The 18,685-nt window shown below is 44.2% G+C and overlaps 1 protein-coding gene across 3 annotated transcripts in view; it reads left to right on the forward strand.

Annotated features, from left to right (window-relative positions):
• Window positions 1–18,685, forward strand: part of OSBPL8 (oxysterol binding protein like 8) — a 943,374-nt gene that overhangs the window by 885,294 nt on the left and 39,395 nt on the right. For all 3 annotated transcript variants that reach the window (XM_069229570.1, XM_069229571.1, XM_069229572.1), the window contains one exon: window positions 553–640. In XM_069229570.1, the coding sequence (XP_069085671.1) occupies window positions 553–640 (88 nt within the window). The remainder of the gene's footprint in view (window positions 1–552; window positions 641–18,685) is intronic.

The following is an 18,685-nucleotide window of genomic DNA, read 5'->3' on the forward strand; positions in this document are numbered from 1 at the left end:
TATTTCCTTATTGTTACCAGAGTATTTCCTGCTAGGCCTCGTTTTGATGGTGATATGTAGGTCGCTGAATCTGTTTTTAGGTAATACATAAAATGTTGGATTATTTCTTGGTTTCTAAATGAAGCCTTCTCTGTAGAAATCAGGTTTTCCATTCAAAGATATACTGCCTCCTTAAAGTTACTTCTATGGACTAGCCCATGGAAAAACTCAGTTAAACCCAGTTCATTATGTCTAGTTTCTTCCACACCTCAAATGTAAGGTATCTACATTGTTTTTCCAGATTGATGAGACTGTATCACACACAACGTACTACTGAGAAATGGAACTTGACTTTTTAGGCATGAGTTTTGCAGTTAATTTTTTTCAGTGGTGACAAGGCCCATAAGTTGTTGTGTGGGACTGATGACAGCCGTGCCACGATTCACACTGAAGTGAGATCGTGCTTGGTAGGTAACCCGATGCTCAGCCCTCTTGTGTAAGCTCTTGCTACTGTACATATTGCATGTTCTACATTAGATATTAATGCTCTTTTTCTTTTTTGTTTTATCTTAGTACCAGACCATGGGATCCACTTAATGATTTAGTACAGTTTGAACATGATGGTGCCATCCAGACGAAAGTCAGACATCGGACTCCAATGGTATGCTCGATCAGTGTGACTAACCTCACTTTAAAAAGAGGGCAGTGTTGAAAAATTTAAAATGTCATGTAGATGTAAGATTTTCACTTATGCAAGCCAGAAAGCTGATGACCTCCTTTGTGCAGGTATTCTTACACTTGTTAGTGTAAAAAGAACTAGTAGCTACTTGGCTACTTGATTCTCAAAGTGGAAGGGAAGGAGTAAAGTCCAGGGGCTATGCTGCCCTTAAATGGCTCTAGCTGTAGTGCAAACTGTCATAACCTATATGTGGGCACCACCCCTTTGTCCCACAAAAGTAAATCAAGTAGGATAGCTGTAGGTAGATAGTTATAGCGATATAAGACTGTATTATAGCAAATCTGCAGTCAGTGGTACATTTATAATCTCCTGCGATCTAGTATTGGGACTGGATGTGTGCAAGTTGTTTTTTCTTCGAATAAATTTCTCCAGGCAAGAGGTGTAAAGTAACTCCTCCTGCTCTTAGGGATAGTGTGCATGGGCATCAACTCCATTGTTAGGTTGTTTTCTTTCTGCCATAGGGTTTCGGGCGTGTTCCTCGGTGCTCTGGTTCAAGACCATTTCTTCAGATTCTATTCGGTACATCTACACCTCGATTCCCATTGGTATTGTTTTCCATCACGTTTTCCTATCCTGCACATCAATAATAAAGAAACCAGCCAGTCATCGGTTCGATGTGCTTCAATCGCAGCCTTCGGGCCCTGCACGTCCAAGCCACCTTTTCTCATCTCCTCGGTCTCCAACTACAATGAGCTGCTAATGAAACTGACTCTATTCAACCATTCGATGAAGAGAACTGCAAGACCTGTCGATCGTTCGATTGAAAAAGATGCTACAAGACCATAGAGAGCGGTGAAAGGAGATGCAGCCTAAGGATCTCAAGGAGACGCCTGACATCTCCCGTCTCCATCACACCGAACAGGAAGAGGAACTGCATGAGGCCTCAGTGGCAGAAGAGGAGGCACTTTCTATTCTGGACTCCAAGTCAGACTCTAAAGTGGTGTTTGATATGCAGATCCAAGATGTTCCGTTGGGACAGCACGCAGTGGGTGCAGATGCTCCTGTCCAACCTACTAAGAAATGTTTGGCTCCAACCAAAACTTCAACTCACAGGCCACCACTGCCAACAGGCCATGGTTGGCACCGAACATCAGCTAAGGATGCCCCGTCCTCAGGCCCGGCTCCAAAAGCCAAGCCGAAACACACGACCACACCCACCCGTCCATTGCCGGTGCCAGTCCGACCATCTTCCTCCTCTGCTCCAAACAATCCATGAGAAGCCACTTTGGCTCCGACCATCTTGGCACTGAAACTCAAACCAGCTTCAGTACTGAAAACCTCAGATTCTAGAGACTATGGCAGAGAGGATCGACCAGAAACAAAAGAAGATACACATCCAGCTTTCTACTGGACATATTATGGCAAAGGCTGTGCAGTAGGTGCCTTCCACATCAAAGCATCAGCTTACTTCTGCGGAGGGCATTGAACTGCAAGTATCTCCTAAAAAGTAAATAAAAAAAGACATTACCACTAGTCCTTTAGACCCACCTTTGCCTATTTCTCCGCAGCCTCCACTACCCCCAACAGGTCATTCACAACATCAACCACTTGACGATATAGGTGAGGATACACCTTTAGGCTCCTTACGATCATACATAGAAAATCAGGGGGATAGATATGATATAAAGCAGCCCCCTACAGATCCACAGGACACTTATGATATAGACCCCACTGGAGATAATGATCCATATCTCTACCCAGCTAAGCTTTCCCCCCCGGATGAAGCTTCATCATTCCAGGAACTAATAGCTAAGGCCGCTTCATTCCATCAAGTCCCATTGCATTACAATCCTTTTGAGGATAACTTTCTTTTTGAAACATTGCCTTCTACCACAAGGGCATGCCAGTATTTTCCCATGTTAAAAGGGATGACACGTCATGTAGAAGAAATCTTCAAAGATCCAGAACGTACATGCATAATAACACCAAGCGTAGACAAAAAATATAAGGCTGCACCTTTGAACCCTATATCCATTAAGGATCAACTCCTTCCAGATTCTTTGGTAGTTTCAAATGCACAGAAAAGGGCAAGCTGATTGACGTTTCTGGTAAAAGGGTTGCGGTCCAAGCAGCTAATCACTGACGCATAGCCAACACCCAAGGGCTCTTAGCAAGATATGACATAGTCCATTGGGATGAAATGGAGTTCACTCTTTCAGCATCTCCCTGAGGAGTATAAAATGATAGGACAGCAAAATATTCAGGAGGGACAATTATTTTCTAATAACTCCATTAGATGTGTCCTTGAGGCAGTGAACACAGAGGCTAGGGGTATTAACACTAGTATTCTATTGTATAGGCATGCCTGGTTACGCATATCTGGTTTTAAACCAGTAGTGCAACACACACTTTTGAATACTCCCTTTGATCAGGAGCACTTATTTGGGCCACAGGTAGACCAATGTTTAGGAAAAATTAAAAAAGATAATGAAGTCACCAGATCTATGGGGGCACCTCAAACTCCCACTTCTTGTGGCTTCTTTCAGTCCCCCACGTACAAACAGGGCACCAAACCAACATCAGATTCCTCTACATCTTCCTATAAAGAACAACTTCAAAAATCCTTTCCAGACGCTTTAACTGAGGGATATTCAGAATGCTCCCATTCAGAGTCACTACAGTTCCCCGTGTGTTCACCAAATGTCTAGCAGTGGTTGCAGCACATCTACGCAGCCAGAATATCCATGTCTTCCCATATCTGTATGGCTGGCTTATCAAAGCCAGAACAAGTCGGCTGTGTCTGCAACATACTCAATCCAGACTGCAACTTCTGCACCAACTGGGTTTTACAATCACCATACAAAAATTTCACCTTCAGCTGTCAGAAATTTAACCGTACTTACGAACTATCCTCAATGCACAGCTGGGAAAAGCCTACATACAGCCAGGATACAAATCACAATACAGATTCAGCAATTTCATCCCAACCAACACATAACAGAAAAATTCAGAGGCTTTTAGGCATGATGGCGTCTTGTATTGCAATAGTGCCACATGCCAGACTACATATGTGACTGCTGCAAGAGTGTCTGGCAAGTCAATGGACAGAGTCACAGGGTCTACTACTAGGTCTAGTGTTGGTAGACAGCCACACACATCACTCTCTGCAGTGTGGGAACACACAAAACCTATTGAAAGGGCCGCCGTTTCTAAAACCTGTTCGCCAGATCACTCTCACTGTGGATGCATCTCTCATAGGATGGGGAGCACGTTTACAGAATCTCACAGCTCAGGGTCTCTGGGACAACAAACAGACTTTCCACCTCACTTATTTGGAGTTTCAAGCAGTTAACCTGACACTGAAAGCTTTTCTAACACATCTGAAAGGCAAAGTTGTCTTAGTTTGGACAGACTACATGACTGCCATGTTCTGTTTACAAAAACAGGGGTGGGGGGACACTCTCTACAGTTAACATGCCTCTCTCAGGAGATCTGGCGTTGGGCTATATGTGACAGCATTCACCTGTTAATGGAACATCTACCAGGGACAGACAACAACTTTATCAACCTCCTCAGCAGGATGTGGCAACAAGTCCCCGAATAGGAACTCCACCCACAAGTCCTCCTCCTATACTTCCACAGGTGGGTCCCATTCACAACCGTAGACAACACAAAATGCCCAAACGTCGCCTCCAGGCAACCACACCCACTATCCCAGGGCAATGCTCTATGAATGAACTGGTCAGGGATATTTGCCTGTGCTTTTCCACCTCTAGCTCTTTTTCTGTATGTGGCTCAGGCAGACATCCCTCACACTCATTCTAGTAGCTCCTACTTGACTCAACAACCATGATTCACCACACTACTCAAACTTTCTGTAGTGCCTCACAAGAAGCTTCCCCCCAGCCTGGATCTACTCATTCAGAACGATGGAGAAGTCAGGCACCCAAATCCGAAGTAACTCAATCTTGCAATTTGGCTCCTGAAGTCATAGCATTCGGACACTCGAATCTCCAGAATGCGTGAATATTCTCAGGGAGGCATGTAAACCCACAACCATAGCATGTTACACTGCTAAATGGAAAAGATTGGTTTTCTGCTGCTGTGACAAACACGTTGAACCCTTCAATGTAACTGTTGAAAATATTTTTTGCTATTTACTTCATTTACAAACTTGTGGCTTAGCATACACATCAATACTTCTGCATTTAGCTGCAATCGCTTCGTACCTCCAAAATAGACAACATTTATTCCTGATTAAAGTTAGTTATCAAAGCATTTAAGGAATCCTTAAAAGCCTGACTCCACCCAGAGTACCCCTGCACCTGCTTGGAATCTCAACATTGTACTTACTAGACTTATGGATCCACCATTTGAGGCTTTGCATAACTACCCTTTTCAATTTCTCGCATGGAAAGTATCCTTTTTAATAGCAATCACTTCACTAAAATGAGTAGTGAGCTCCAGGCACTAACCTTGGAAAAACGCTTCTTTCAAATACATATGTATAAGGTAGTCCTTTGAACTAACCCAAAGTTTCTTCCAAAGGTAGTTTCTGCTTTACATCTAAACCAGTCAGTTGAATTACTGGTTTTCTTTTCATAACCCACCTTAGTTGCAGAAACGGCCTTTCACACACTAGATGTAAAAGGAGCCTTAATGTATTATATCGACAGAACTGAAGAATTTCGCAATACCAAGCAACTCTTTGTTGATTTTTTGCCCCCTCACACAGGGAAAGCCATTTCTAAATCAGATATTTCAAGATGAATAATTAAATGCATTCAAACTTGTTACGCTAAAGCAAAAATAATTTTACCCACACCTCCTAGAGCACACTTAACCCATAAGATAGGAGTATCTATGGCTTTTCTGGGCAATATACCAATAGCAGAAATTTGTAAAACAGCTGCATGGTCAACTCCACACACTTTTTACTAAACATTGCTGTGTGGATGTATTAGCATGCTGGCGTGCAAATGTAGGGCAGGCAGTGCTACGTAAACTTCTTCAAGCATCTGCAACACCCACAGGTTAGCTACAGTGTCTGGAGGGAACTGCTCTAGTCAATGCAAAGCATGTGTATCTACAACCACACATGCCATCTAACAGATTAGGATACTTACCCTGTAAGCATCTGTTAGTGGCAGGCAGTGCTGTAGATTCACATGCACCCTCTACCCAGAAACCTGTGGCCATGGCAGTAGTATTCTTATAATCTTAAATGCATGGACATCTCTTTACTAACACTTATTCACACTCCATTCTTACCTGAATGCAGGAAAACAATCAACAATAGAGTCGATTAGCAAGCGCAATATCACCGAGAGGAGGAGTCACTTTACCTCGTGACTTGAGGAGCTTCTTCGAAGAAAACTAGCTTGCACACATCCAGACTCAACAGGAGATGTCAGGAGTATGTAAAGCATGTGAATCTTCAGCACTATATGCCACGAACAGATGCTTACAGGGTAAGTAACTTACGGCCATATGTACAACCCAGAGTTTTGCGACTCGCCATTTGCAACTCATTTGCAAGTCACAAAACCATATGTACAACAGTGTACCTCACACTGTTCGTGATTCCCAATGGGGTTGCAAATGACCTACCTCATTAATATTTATGAGGTAGGTCCATCACGGGCCATTTGCAACAAGAAAAAAGCTATGTATATCTGGCCCTTAATCCTTGCACTCACTGATGACAACCACATTTCTGGAGGAATCCTATACCTAATAACAGCAGTACAACATGGTGTCTGCAAAACGCCTCTGCGTAGCTGCCACTGACCACCTTCAGCTTTGACTATGCCTGCACATGATCAGCCAAGGGTCGCTTACATATTATAAGTTGTTTCTTCTTCGAAGAAGCTTTGAGCCATTTGATTTTGTGACTCCTCCCTTAGTCCACAATGTTTATGGGCACGACTGCACATTACATATATTTTTTTTAATTTGTATTTGTTTTTACCATCCAGTTTGGTGGTTACGGCTCAGAGACTGATGCTTTTTCTCAAAGCAGCTTCAGGTCCAGCTATAGACATTTGACTCCGAGATAGGGAATAATAACTAGGCCCGTTTCTCAAGATGGTACACTGCTTTTCTTCCCTCAAACATGACCGATCAACTCAATGCACTGGTGGATGGCATATGGCTTTGTACAGCTCGAGCTCCTCAACCACCAACCATTTTACCTTGCAGAATGTTAACAGGTGGACTGCACACGTTTTCAATTCTGTTCATAGTATAATTGAGGATCTTCAGTAGCAGGGCTGGGTCCTACATCCGGGCCTATGCAGTCTTCATCTTCTTGCTTGGAGATTGAGCAGTGACAGCTGACTTATTTTTGACCTCCCTCCCAAAGTCGTTGATGTCATTCTGGCAGCCAGGCGTCCCTCCACAAAATCTACATACGTCTGACGCGCATGGGCACAATGCAAATGCATCTCAGCATGTCATTTCCGGAGCGGAAGTACGACAGCGAAGGGCTGTATGATGCCATCTATTGATAGGCAGGGATACTGCTTGAAAATTTCCAGATCCAGTCTAAAGCCTGGGGAATATTTGAAAGGTGAAACCGCTGTTAAACAGTGTGTCCACCAGAAAGAACATTAGAAAAGGTAAATAACTTTTTCTTCATGACTGCGTTGGACATCAAGGACGCCTCCTTCCACATACCCATCCACTCCGTCCATCACCAGTACCTTCTGTTTGTGGTAAGTGGACAGCACTTCTAATTCACAATACTACCCTTCTGAGAAACTATGGCTCAAGTGTCTTTACCATGTGTCTGGAAGTGGCTGCCGCTTATCTACAGAAAGCAGCCATCCACATCTTCCTGTATTGTGACAGTTGGCTGGCTGAGCAAGAGCAGCCAACAGCAATGTCTTGCACTCACTCAGACAGATCTAACCCTGCTCCACAGCTCAGGGTTCACTGTAAATGCGAAGAAGTTGCACCTCATCAGATTCAAACCTTCCTAGCTTAATCTTAAACCCAATATTGGAGAAAGCATAACCCAACCAGCAGAGGGTGATTACGTTTCAACAGCTGCTACCTCTTTTTCTAGCCTACTCGCCCATTGACTATAATAACTGGTAGTGAATCTCTTGAGTATGATGGCCTGTTACATAGCAACTTAGCAATTGTCCCCTATCCTAGATTACATATGAGCACTTTTCAACTGTGCCTCTCAAGTCAGTGGTCACAGGCAAAAGGACATGGTGAAATCTAGTGTTGATAAAGGTCAATACTCGGCGCTTTCTGCAATGGTGGAACAGCAACAACCTTTATCTTGGTTGACCTTTCTTGAACCTTCTTCCATAGATGACCATTACCACTGATGCGTCTCACATTGGATGGGGAGCACATCTTGGTGACATGCCTGTCCAAAGCACCTGGACACCCCCAGCTCCCCCCCCCCCCCCACACACACACACACACACACTTCCTCCAACACCCTTGTCACCCAAGCTACTATTCCAAGTGAAGCACATCAGCTACCTAGAGCAGGTGTCCATTTGCCCAGCCCTAAAAGCCTTCTACATTCTTGACCTTGACAGGATAGTCCTTATACGGATAGACATGACTGATGTACTACATATCGAACCACTGGATACCAACTCCCCCCAGCTGTCCTCCACAGGTACTTCCAGTGGTGGGGAAACCCAGCCATTGACCTCTTTGCCACCCCCACAAAACTCATAATGCCATGCTTTGCTGCTAAGTAGGCACACCTACAATTCCTGTGAAATTCAGTATGGATAAACTCGTTGGGGATATTTGCCTACACTTATCCACTGCTCCCACTCGTTCCGTACATAGAGAGAAGAATGAGGCAGCCCTCCATGACCCTCATCTTAGTGGCAGCAGAGTGGGTCTTATAGCCCTAGTATTCAAAGCTACGGGAAATGTCTCATTCCACACGAGAAACGTTTGGTCAGGTATGATATTCTCACTCAGGAACACAGCAAAATCAGGCACCCAGACCCCAAGTGGTTCAACCTAGTGATCTGGCGCCATACGTCTTAGCTAGGATATATACACCTCCTGAATGAGGCATGTAGGCCTACTACTCATGCATGTTATTCAGCCAAGTGAAAAGGATTTGTCCACTGCTGCCCTACAACAGGTAGGAATTAACTTCATCAGGTTTATAAAAAGATTCACATTTCTGTAGGCAAATTTTAATGTTTTTTATTTTAGCAGTGTAGGTTTTTTTAAATGACTGTATTTTTGCAGACCATATTCTTAAATGGAGCTGACTCTTTTAAGACTTTGCAAAAGCTGATCAAGATGATTGTAATGTCAGCATTAAAGGCATGGCTGGAGGAATCTCATCGATGTCAGGATAAATGTGTGTGGATGTTTTACTTATTATCATCTGCCTTCCTTGATATTGTTTGATAAGTTTCTCTATGATCTCCAATATCTACTTGCCCAATGACTTTTGAAGTTACCACAAATGTAAGCATACTCTATAATTGCATTAACCCTGACCTTCTTTTCTAAAACCTTTTAGAACGTAAACAGCTGATTATGAAACAAAATTGCCCAAAATTTGTATTCGAGGCATGTGTGCCTGTAGATACACATGCTTAGCATAATCCTGGCATCTAGTGTTGGGCTCTGATGTGTGCAAGTTGTTTATCTTTGAAGAAAGTCTTTAGAGTCATGAGGTGGTGTGACTCCTCTTGTTGGAAATGCGCATGTTCATCAATTCCATTGTTACATTGTTTTCTTCCGCCATTGGGTTCGGATGTGTGCTTCTGTGCTCCGGTTTGACACTGTTGTTGCATATTTCTCTCGCCTATTTCATATGTATTGTTAGAGCACCAGCCCTTTTTCTCTTTCACCCGTTCAGTGTCGACTTTGCCAGGGTGACTTGTGTTGACAATGGGTGCACGTTACATCTTGGTGTTCCCCACCGCATCATGTCCACTGGGTGATGGAACAGATGTCTTTTTGATTCTGTCCTCGGTGTCATGGTAAGTAACTGCACACAGACCTCCACCAGGTGTGTAATCTGTGCCTCTCCCCAGAACACGACGAGGCCAGCTGCAAAGCCTGCAGATCTTTTCGTAGAAGACACTGCATGATTTTCGAGCTTGACGCCTCAAAATGTCCCGCCGCAGTAGCGAGGGAACATCGGACTGAGGACCTTCAAGGAGAGGTGCAGGCCATGGTTGACAACGACCGTCTGTCTCAGGCACGCCCAGCTTTGGCTCGGCGCTGAAGAAACAACAAAGACCGCATGCTCCTGAGTCGATCCTTCCAGCCTCTGAGTCGAGCAGATCATCAGAGCCAAAATCCTCTGCATTGAAACGCTGTTTGTTGGCACAGAAAATATCTGCTTTGGAACTGAAACCATCCGCAAAAACCATTGGCATTGGAGCCAAAATCATTTACATTCAGTAAAGCGGCACATTGGTCCAAGCCTGTAGAACCTGTGCTTCATCACTTTAGGAAGAAATAGACTCCAGGCAATAACATACCATGATCCGTTCTGATACTGAATGCATTATTACTAGACTTCCATATACTGGTGCCCACCCGTTCAGGAGACAGCTTTCCTTTGAAGAGGCTTTGGATGTCCCACCTACACCAAAGCACAGAAAGAAACCAGACAAGGCCATATGCCCGGTGATATATCAGCATCCCCACTGACAACAACTGTGCCCCATACCCACTCACCACTGACTTCATCTGCTGCCCCTGCACCATATTCACCAGAAGGTTCATTGCATCCTTACACAGGGGTGGAGATGAAGGGGATCTTATTTCTTTCACACAGCAAGAGGATTCATGAGATTCATATGATGCAGAATCACCACTGATACAGATCCTGATCTGTATCCCCTAAAACCCTCTTTCCTCGACGAAAGCACAACTTAACACAACTTGAAAGGCAGAGCAGCCACCTTTCTTAAGGTACAGTTACACACTGATCCTTTGGAAGACGGCTTCTTGTTTGAGACCCTATCCTCAACCCAACACCTGGCACAATACCTGCCTATGCTGAAAGCAATGTTAAAACACACCACTGACATATTAAGTGACCCAGCTAGGTCCAGGGTAATTTCACCACGGGCCAAAAACAATTATAAGGTGTCCCCTAATGACTCTATCTACATCAAGGGTCAGCTTCCACCTGATTCCCTGGTGGCAGCAACAATACGCAAGATAGAGAGCAAGACAATTGATGCAGCAGAAAAGAGGGCCACTGCCCAATTTGCCAGCCACTAGTGGATCGCTAATTCAGTTGACCTCCCTTTATGATACAAGAGATCTCACTGGGACGAGGTGGAGGACATACTCCATCATCTTCCAGAAGAACATAAAAAAGCTTACTAAAGTACCTCTGATGGTAAGCTCATCTCTAACACCACCATCTGCTGCGCCCTTGACACTACTGACTCTACAGGTAGAGGGATGAATTCCAGCGCCCTCTTTAGATAACATGCTTGTCTCTGGGTTTAAACCCAAAGTCCAACAGAACCTGTTGGCCTTGCTTTTTGACTAAAAGCATATTTTTGACACCCTTCTTGAGAAGATTAAGAGAGATCACGAAACAGTTAAGGATATGGGATCATTACAGACACCATCACACCACGGCTTCTTCAGCCGCTCCTCTTACTGTGGAGGCTCAAAGACCCCTTACCTGAGACCTCCAATTCATTCTAATGTCTCCAGGTGCAAAACACCTCACCTCCTGAATACTATAGAGGCTCTTTCAGGGTTAACAATTCAAAAAGGAGAGGCAAATGTGAATTCATAAAGCTGTCTGCCACAACCTCCAAGCCCTGACTTGCCATTTATTTTCCCCGATCACACAGCAACTGTCATGGTTGAATATAAGGGTCCTTTCCTGCATGGTGGAACATCACCTCCGACCAGTGGGAATTTTATAATATCCAACATGGTTATTGCCTGGAGCTCACTTCCAAACCTCCAAACATTCCACCTTACAAACCCAAACGTTCGCGACATCAGCACTTGCTCAGAGATGTGTTACAGGCACTACTCAAGAAAGGAGCTATAGACCCTGTTCCACTTCAGCAGCAGGGCACAGGAGTCTATTCATTTTACTTTCTTATTCCCAAAAAAGACGGGTCCCTGAGACCAATCTTGGACCTCAGACTCCTAAAGGAGTAAATTATTTCAGAGCACTTCCATGTGGTCACACATCAAGATCTCCTTCTTTTATTACAACAAAGCGACTTCATGGCTGCTCTTGACCCCAAGGGTGCTTATTTTCACATTCCTATTCACCCGGCGCATCTCCAATATCTCAGGTTTGTAATTAGCGGTCAGCATTTCCAATTTACACCCCACCCCCTTCTTTAAAGGTCACTAACGGTCCCAGGGTCTTCATCAAATGTCTCAGTAGTAGCTGCTCACCTGCACAGGCAAAACAGACAAATTTTTCATACCTAGACTACTGGCTCATTAAAGGCGCAACTTGTCAAAAGTGCTTCCGACACACTCTGGTCACCATTAACCTACTTCACCAAATAGGCATTACAATCAGTGCAGTAAAATTCCATCTCTAACTCCTTCAGATCCAACCTTACCTAGGAGCAATTATCAACTCAGAACTGGGAATAGTTTACCCCAAAATTGCCAGGATACAATCCTTACAGACAATAATTCCTCAGTTTCAGTTAGGCCAGCAGGTAACGATGAGGACAGTCATGCATCTCCTCAGTATGATGGCTTCACGTATAGCTTTAGTACCTCATGCCAGACTCAACATGTGTCCTTTGCAGGAGTGCTTATGGCACCAATGGACTCATGCAGAGGGTCCATGGGAAGATCTAGTGTTGGACAGCGGTCAAGCTTGACACACTCTGTAGCGGCGGAACACCAAAAACTTGTTAAAAGGACGGTATTTCCTAGACCCGGTTCCACAGAGAACCATAACAATGGACGACTCCCTCACGGGATGGGGTGCACATTTCCAAGATCTAATTGTTCAGGGACACTGGACACCCAGCCAGAGACATCTCCACTTCAGTCACCTGGAATTGCTAGCTGTTCACATAGCGCTGAAAGCCTTCCCTCCTCACCTGATTGGCAAGGTAGTCCTGATCTGAACTGACAAAATTATAGCCATGTATTATCTCCAAAAGCAAGAGGGCAGCAGGTCCCATCAGCTTTCTCATTTAGCCAAGAACATTTGAGGTGGGCCCTCTGATACAACATTCACCTGTTACCTGAGTACCTGCCGGGAGCGTACAAGGACTTTGAAGATCTCAGCAGGTGGCACCAACAAGTCCACTAGTGGGAACTCCACCCACAAGTCTTCCTCCAATACTTACAGCATTGGGGGCAAATAGACCCCTTAGCCACACCTGAAAACGCCAACTGTGCAAACTTTGCCTCCAGGTTTTCACACCCACAGTCTAAGGGCAACACACTATAGATGAGTTGGTCCAGGATATTTGCTCACACTTTTCCACCTCTTCCATTGCTTCTCTTTGTGGTTCGTAAACTTCAGCAGACATGTTTCACCCTCATCCTAGTTGCTCCCACATTGGCGTGGCAACTGTGATTCACCACATGCCTAGAACTGTGTGTAGTTCCCCCACAAAGTACTACCAAACAAGCAGGACCTTCTCATGCAGAACCATGGAGAAATCAGACACCCAGGTCCCTCAACCTTGCGATATGGTTCCTCAAGTCCTAGAATTTGGTTACCTGAATCTTCCACAACAGTGCATGGACATTGTTAAAGAGGCACACAGGCTTACTACTCATGCCTGTTACGCTGCTAAATGGAAAAGATGTGTTCACTATTGCCATTTCAAACACCTTGATCCATTAGTGACCAGACATTGTCTGCAGTTTATTCCATTTGTATACCTCTGGTATATCTTTACATATGTAAGGCTACACCTAGTGGAGGTAGCAGCATATCAACAAAACAAACAATGCATTCAGGATTCCAGATCTCAAAGCCTTTTTGGAAGGTCTTAAGAGTCATTCCACCTAGAGTCCTACCAGCACCTAAGTGAAATTTGAATATTGCATTAACAAGATTGATGGGCTCTCCATGTAAATCTCTCCACTCCTGCCCCCTCCAGTTTTTATCCCGGAAGGTAATATTCATAGTAGCTATCACTTCATTTAGATGTGTCAGTAAACTTCAGGTATTAACGTTAGAAGAACCCTTCTTTCAATAATATAGAGATACTGTGGTACTTCAAATCAGTCGTAAATTTCTTCCAAAGGTGATTTCACAATTCCATCTTAATCTATTAAACTGCCTGTCTTTTTTTCCCCCAACCTGATTCAGTTGCAGAAAGGGCTCTCTGTACGTTAGACATAAAACAGGCTCTCATGTATTATATTGACAGGACTTAATCATTTAGGAAAACACAATAACTATTTGTTGCTTTCTCAAAACCACACAAACGATTAGCCATTTCTAAGTCGGGCTTTGCACAGTGTATTGCATCCAAACATGCTATGCTAAAGCTAAAAGAAGTTTACCTGTCCCTCCTGTCCACTTGTTAAAAAAAAAAAGGCTTCAATTACCTTTCTAGATAATATACCTATAGCAGATATATGTAAAGCAGCTACATGGTCCACACCGCATACATTTACAAACATTACTGGGTAGATGTTCTGACTAGTCAACAAACTAATGTGGGCCCAAGCAGTCATACGTACACTATTTCAAACAACTGTAGCTCCCACAGGCTAGCCACTGCCTATGAGGGAGGACTGCTTTAAAGTCTATGCTAACTACAGCCACACATGCCTCAAAAGGAAAATGTCACATACCCAGTAAGCATCTGTTCGTGGCATGTAGTGCTGTGCTACCACCCTCCTCCCCAAACACGTTTGTTACAGTTACTTTCACTGGTTATCACAAACTCCTTTAGCATGGGCAGCTCACGATACTACGCTCTGCTTCACATTTCATCCACACCCGCCATCCTGGAAAACAGTCAAACAGTGGAGTTGATGACCATGCGCATTGCCAGCAAGAGGAGGAGCCAAACTACCTTATGACTAGAAAGGCTTTCTTTGAGGAAAAAAAAAACAACTCGGACACATTGAAGCCCAACACTAGATGGCAGGATTATGCTAAGCGTGTGATTCTATACTGCTGCATGCCACAAGCAGAAGCTTACTCAGTAACATTTTCCTTTCCCGTTTATGTTGATCCAAAAACAGCTATTATGACAAGGCCAGATCAGAGATGTCTGAATGGTTGTGCCCACCATGCATCATGAAGGGGTTGAGTCAAAAGGGCGATGTGGTGGCTGCCATATGAAGAAAGGAAAAGATAGCTGCCCTTGAGAGGCAGGGCCCCCAGCAGCTTGTACACAGAAGACACTCTATCAGTATTTATTTTATAATGTGATGTTATGTAATAATTAAACGTTTTTAAATTATGCAGTCAGTTGATTGCTTTGTACATGATACTAAATATGATTTACCAAGTGCTAGAGTTGTTCATATTCTTTAAGCTTTAACTGGATCATTAGCAGATTATCTTTCTGCACAAAAAGGAGGTTCTCTGTGCACTTCTCAAAAGTATTTTGCGAGTGCCTTTGGCAACAACAGAAGACCACCACTAAAGAAGTATGCTTACATTATTGAGAACCATAACTAGCTAGTTCTTTTGACTTTTAGTTTCATTGGGATTATGTCACCCAAGGATCTCTAGGCACATCATCCTCTTAAAGGTCCTGCTACAATTTGTGGGTATGATGTCTGCCTTTGATTGTTCATGTTGTCAGGGTGTTTTCATTATGTTGCTATACATATGTTTCAACTGCCATTATTTTTTGTGTAGCAGTGCTGCCCTTAGGGGCACCATGGTTTTGAAGATCACACTTTTTTCTTTCAGCCGTATATTTTCATTTTAATAACCGCAACACTTAAAATGCTTTGTAAGAGGTTTACAACACCATGTTTCTACATAAGGAAATACCTTGATTAGGTTTTTGTAAGCGCCAGACAAGCTGAAGTTTTCTCTGTTGCATTATTTAATAACTTGGGAAATATGTTCTGCCCATTAAGGTCAAAGTAAAGTGCTTGGTCCACTCTTGAATATTGAACATGTATTGATTTCAGCAAGAATTTTTGTTGTAATTGTTTTGCAAATGATCATATAACTACTTGCCAACAGTGATTATATAGATAATGAAAATCCATATCGCTCAACTTACTAGGTCATGCTGGTAGGAGGAGTATATGTCAAGCCTGTGTACATTTTATTTATATTGTTCTTCCAACAGCTCAAGAATACATCATACAAGGTCCACATCTTTGTTTTGCCATATTGTTTTGTAAAACATTATGGTTTGTGGAGCTGCTCAGCCCTCATCAAAATAAAAGCAAATTAACAAAAATCAATAATTTTATGTGGGCACGAAGCAGGCACTAGTGGTCCCTGCACTGTAGGGAACTGCTTTAAGTGCAGATGTCCTCCTTAGAACAAAAAGCTGTCACTCAAAGTGAAATTAGGCAATAGCTTCTGTGGGCTGACCCATTACCACTTTCTATATGCTGTAGTGGGCAGAGGTAAATGTGAATGACAGAGCAACTAACCAGTGGATGAAAAGGGCTGGCTGACTCCCTTTGTAAGTATTTGTTAGATCTGGTATCTTTTGCCGTGTTTCTCCCTGTCTTTTTGCCCTCTGACCTCTTGTTTTTAAGATATGCTGGACCCTGTTTTTGCTGGTTTATTGTTCCTGCGCACTTTACCACTGCTGATCAGTGCTAAGTTGCAAGTACTCCCTGTGTAAATTGTATTGGTGATTGGTTTCTCCATGATTGGCATATTTGATTTACTAATAAATCCCTAGTGAAGTGCGCTAGAGGTGCCCTAGGGCCTGTAGATCAAATGCTACTAGTGGCCCTGCAGCACTAATTGTGCCACCCACATGAGTAGCCCTGTAAACATGTCTCAGACCTGCCACTGCAGTGGCTGTGTAAAACTGCCAGTTCAACCTGACTAGTGCACCCACTATCCAGGTCCAAATCTTCCCTTTTACTACATGTAAGGCACCCCTAAGGTGGGCCCTAGGTAGCCCCTTGGGCAGGTTACAGTGTATGTAAAAGGTAGGACATATGCTGGTGTATTTTACATGTCCTGAAATACTGCCAAATTCGTTTTTCACTATTGCGAGTCCTATCTCTCCCATAGGTTAACGTGGGGACTGCCTTTAAATATCTTTTAAGTGCAGTTTCCCATTGGCAGCAGATAGAGATATGGAGTTTGGGGTCTCTGAAATCACAGTTTAAAAATACATATTTTTGTATAGTTGGTTTTTATATTGTCGGTTTGAAAATGCTTTTTTTGTTTTAGAAAGTGGTAATTTTTTTTGCTTAACCATTCTGTTCCTCTGCCTGCCTGTTGAATCTGTCTGGGCAGACTCACAATTGGGCTGTTTGTGAATTCCCTCTAGACAGTGACACAAAGGGAGCTGAGGTGTATCCTGCATATCCTGATGTCTTCCTGGACTATAGTGGGGAGGAAGGAGCTGGTACCTGCATCTAAAAGGGCTGTGCTTGCCGTCACACAATGCAGTCTAACCCCCTGGAGTATGTCTGGGGCCAGACCTGGACCAGGCATGATCATGTGAACAACATAGACTTCCCTTTGAAGTTTGCCTACTTCAAAGGCAGAAATGAGTATAAGTAATGGACCCAAAAGCCCAGACTTTTGGATTACTTCTGGATCAAGAGGAACGTCAGCCAAGGAGAAGAGTGGAAGAGCTGGAGGAGGAGTACTGCCTCTTTGCTGTGTGTGCTTTTGCTGGGTTGGCCTGCAGTTGTTGCTTCTGCCTTAAAGAGTACAAAGACTGGACTTTGATGTGCATCTTGCTTGTGAAGTTTGTCCAAGGGCTTGAAGTACAGCTACCTCCTGTTGGAAGTCTCAGGAATAGCAAAGACTTCAGTTTCATCTGCCTACAGCACTGGGAACTGTATGTTTTCTGCTGCAACAGAAATAAAACCGCCACAACGCAGTCATTGACGCTGCTGCCTGCACCGTGACCTTACGCCGCAGCACAGAGCCACACCACTCTTCACAGCGCAAATCTGGACTCACCAACGCCACTACCTGACGCCATCACTGAGCTGCTGCTTCCACCGTGACCTGTGGGATCCGCACTCCGACCGCAGCCTTGGTATCCCTGCCGTCACCTGCACCGTAGCCTGTGTACTCATGAGGTACACAAAGCACACTCCCATCCCGCACCGCAGCCCCAGTCCACTGATGCCAGCACTTTCGACTCCTGCATCGTCAACAAATGCCCCTGTCTGCTCCGTGAGCCCTGCACAGAGTTTGCCCCGCATAATACTGCCACCTTAGTCCTACGGATGACAGCGCCCCAGCAACCACAATGCCTCTGCCACCACTGCAACCTGGAAACCCTGCAGGTTGCACCGCCTCGCTTCACACCACAGCCCAGGTCTCACTGATGCTGCAGGATGCCGTCACTGAGCCGCTGCCTGCACCGTGACCTGTGGGCATCGTCCCACTTCGCATCGCAGCCCAGTCTCCTTCAGCGCCAGAGCTCCTGACTTTGTCATCAGCCTGGAGTTGCAACGCATGTGACCTGAAGAACCCGATGACCCCTGCACTGGCCTCTAGGACTGATTCCTGCTGACACCAGCGACACCGCACTCCAGATCTCATTGGGAGGATTATTACGCCCTACATTTCAAAGGTACTGTTTGCGGGTCTTCCCGACACCATAGTTGGCCCGTGACTCCGCGGTCGGCCTGAACTGTTGAATATGTTGTTCACGACGCCCTGATAGCTCCAGGCAGAGCTATCAACTTCAAGGACCTGTATTTTTAAGTTAATTCTTCCAAAATGTATATCTTTATCACTGTATGTTGGTCTTTCTCGTTTTGGTCTTGTTTTACACAGATAATTATTGCCTATTTTTCTATAACTGGTGTAGTGATTTCACTGTATTACCTTATGTTATGTGCAAATGCTTTACACATTGCTTTTGAGATAAGACTGACGGCTCGAGCCAAGCTACCAAGGGGGTG

This window comes from Pleurodeles waltl, chromosome 4_1, assembly GCF_031143425.1.
Source record: "Pleurodeles waltl isolate 20211129_DDA chromosome 4_1, aPleWal1.hap1.20221129, whole genome shotgun sequence".
NCBI lineage: Eukaryota > Metazoa > Chordata > Amphibia > Caudata > Salamandridae > Pleurodeles > Pleurodeles waltl.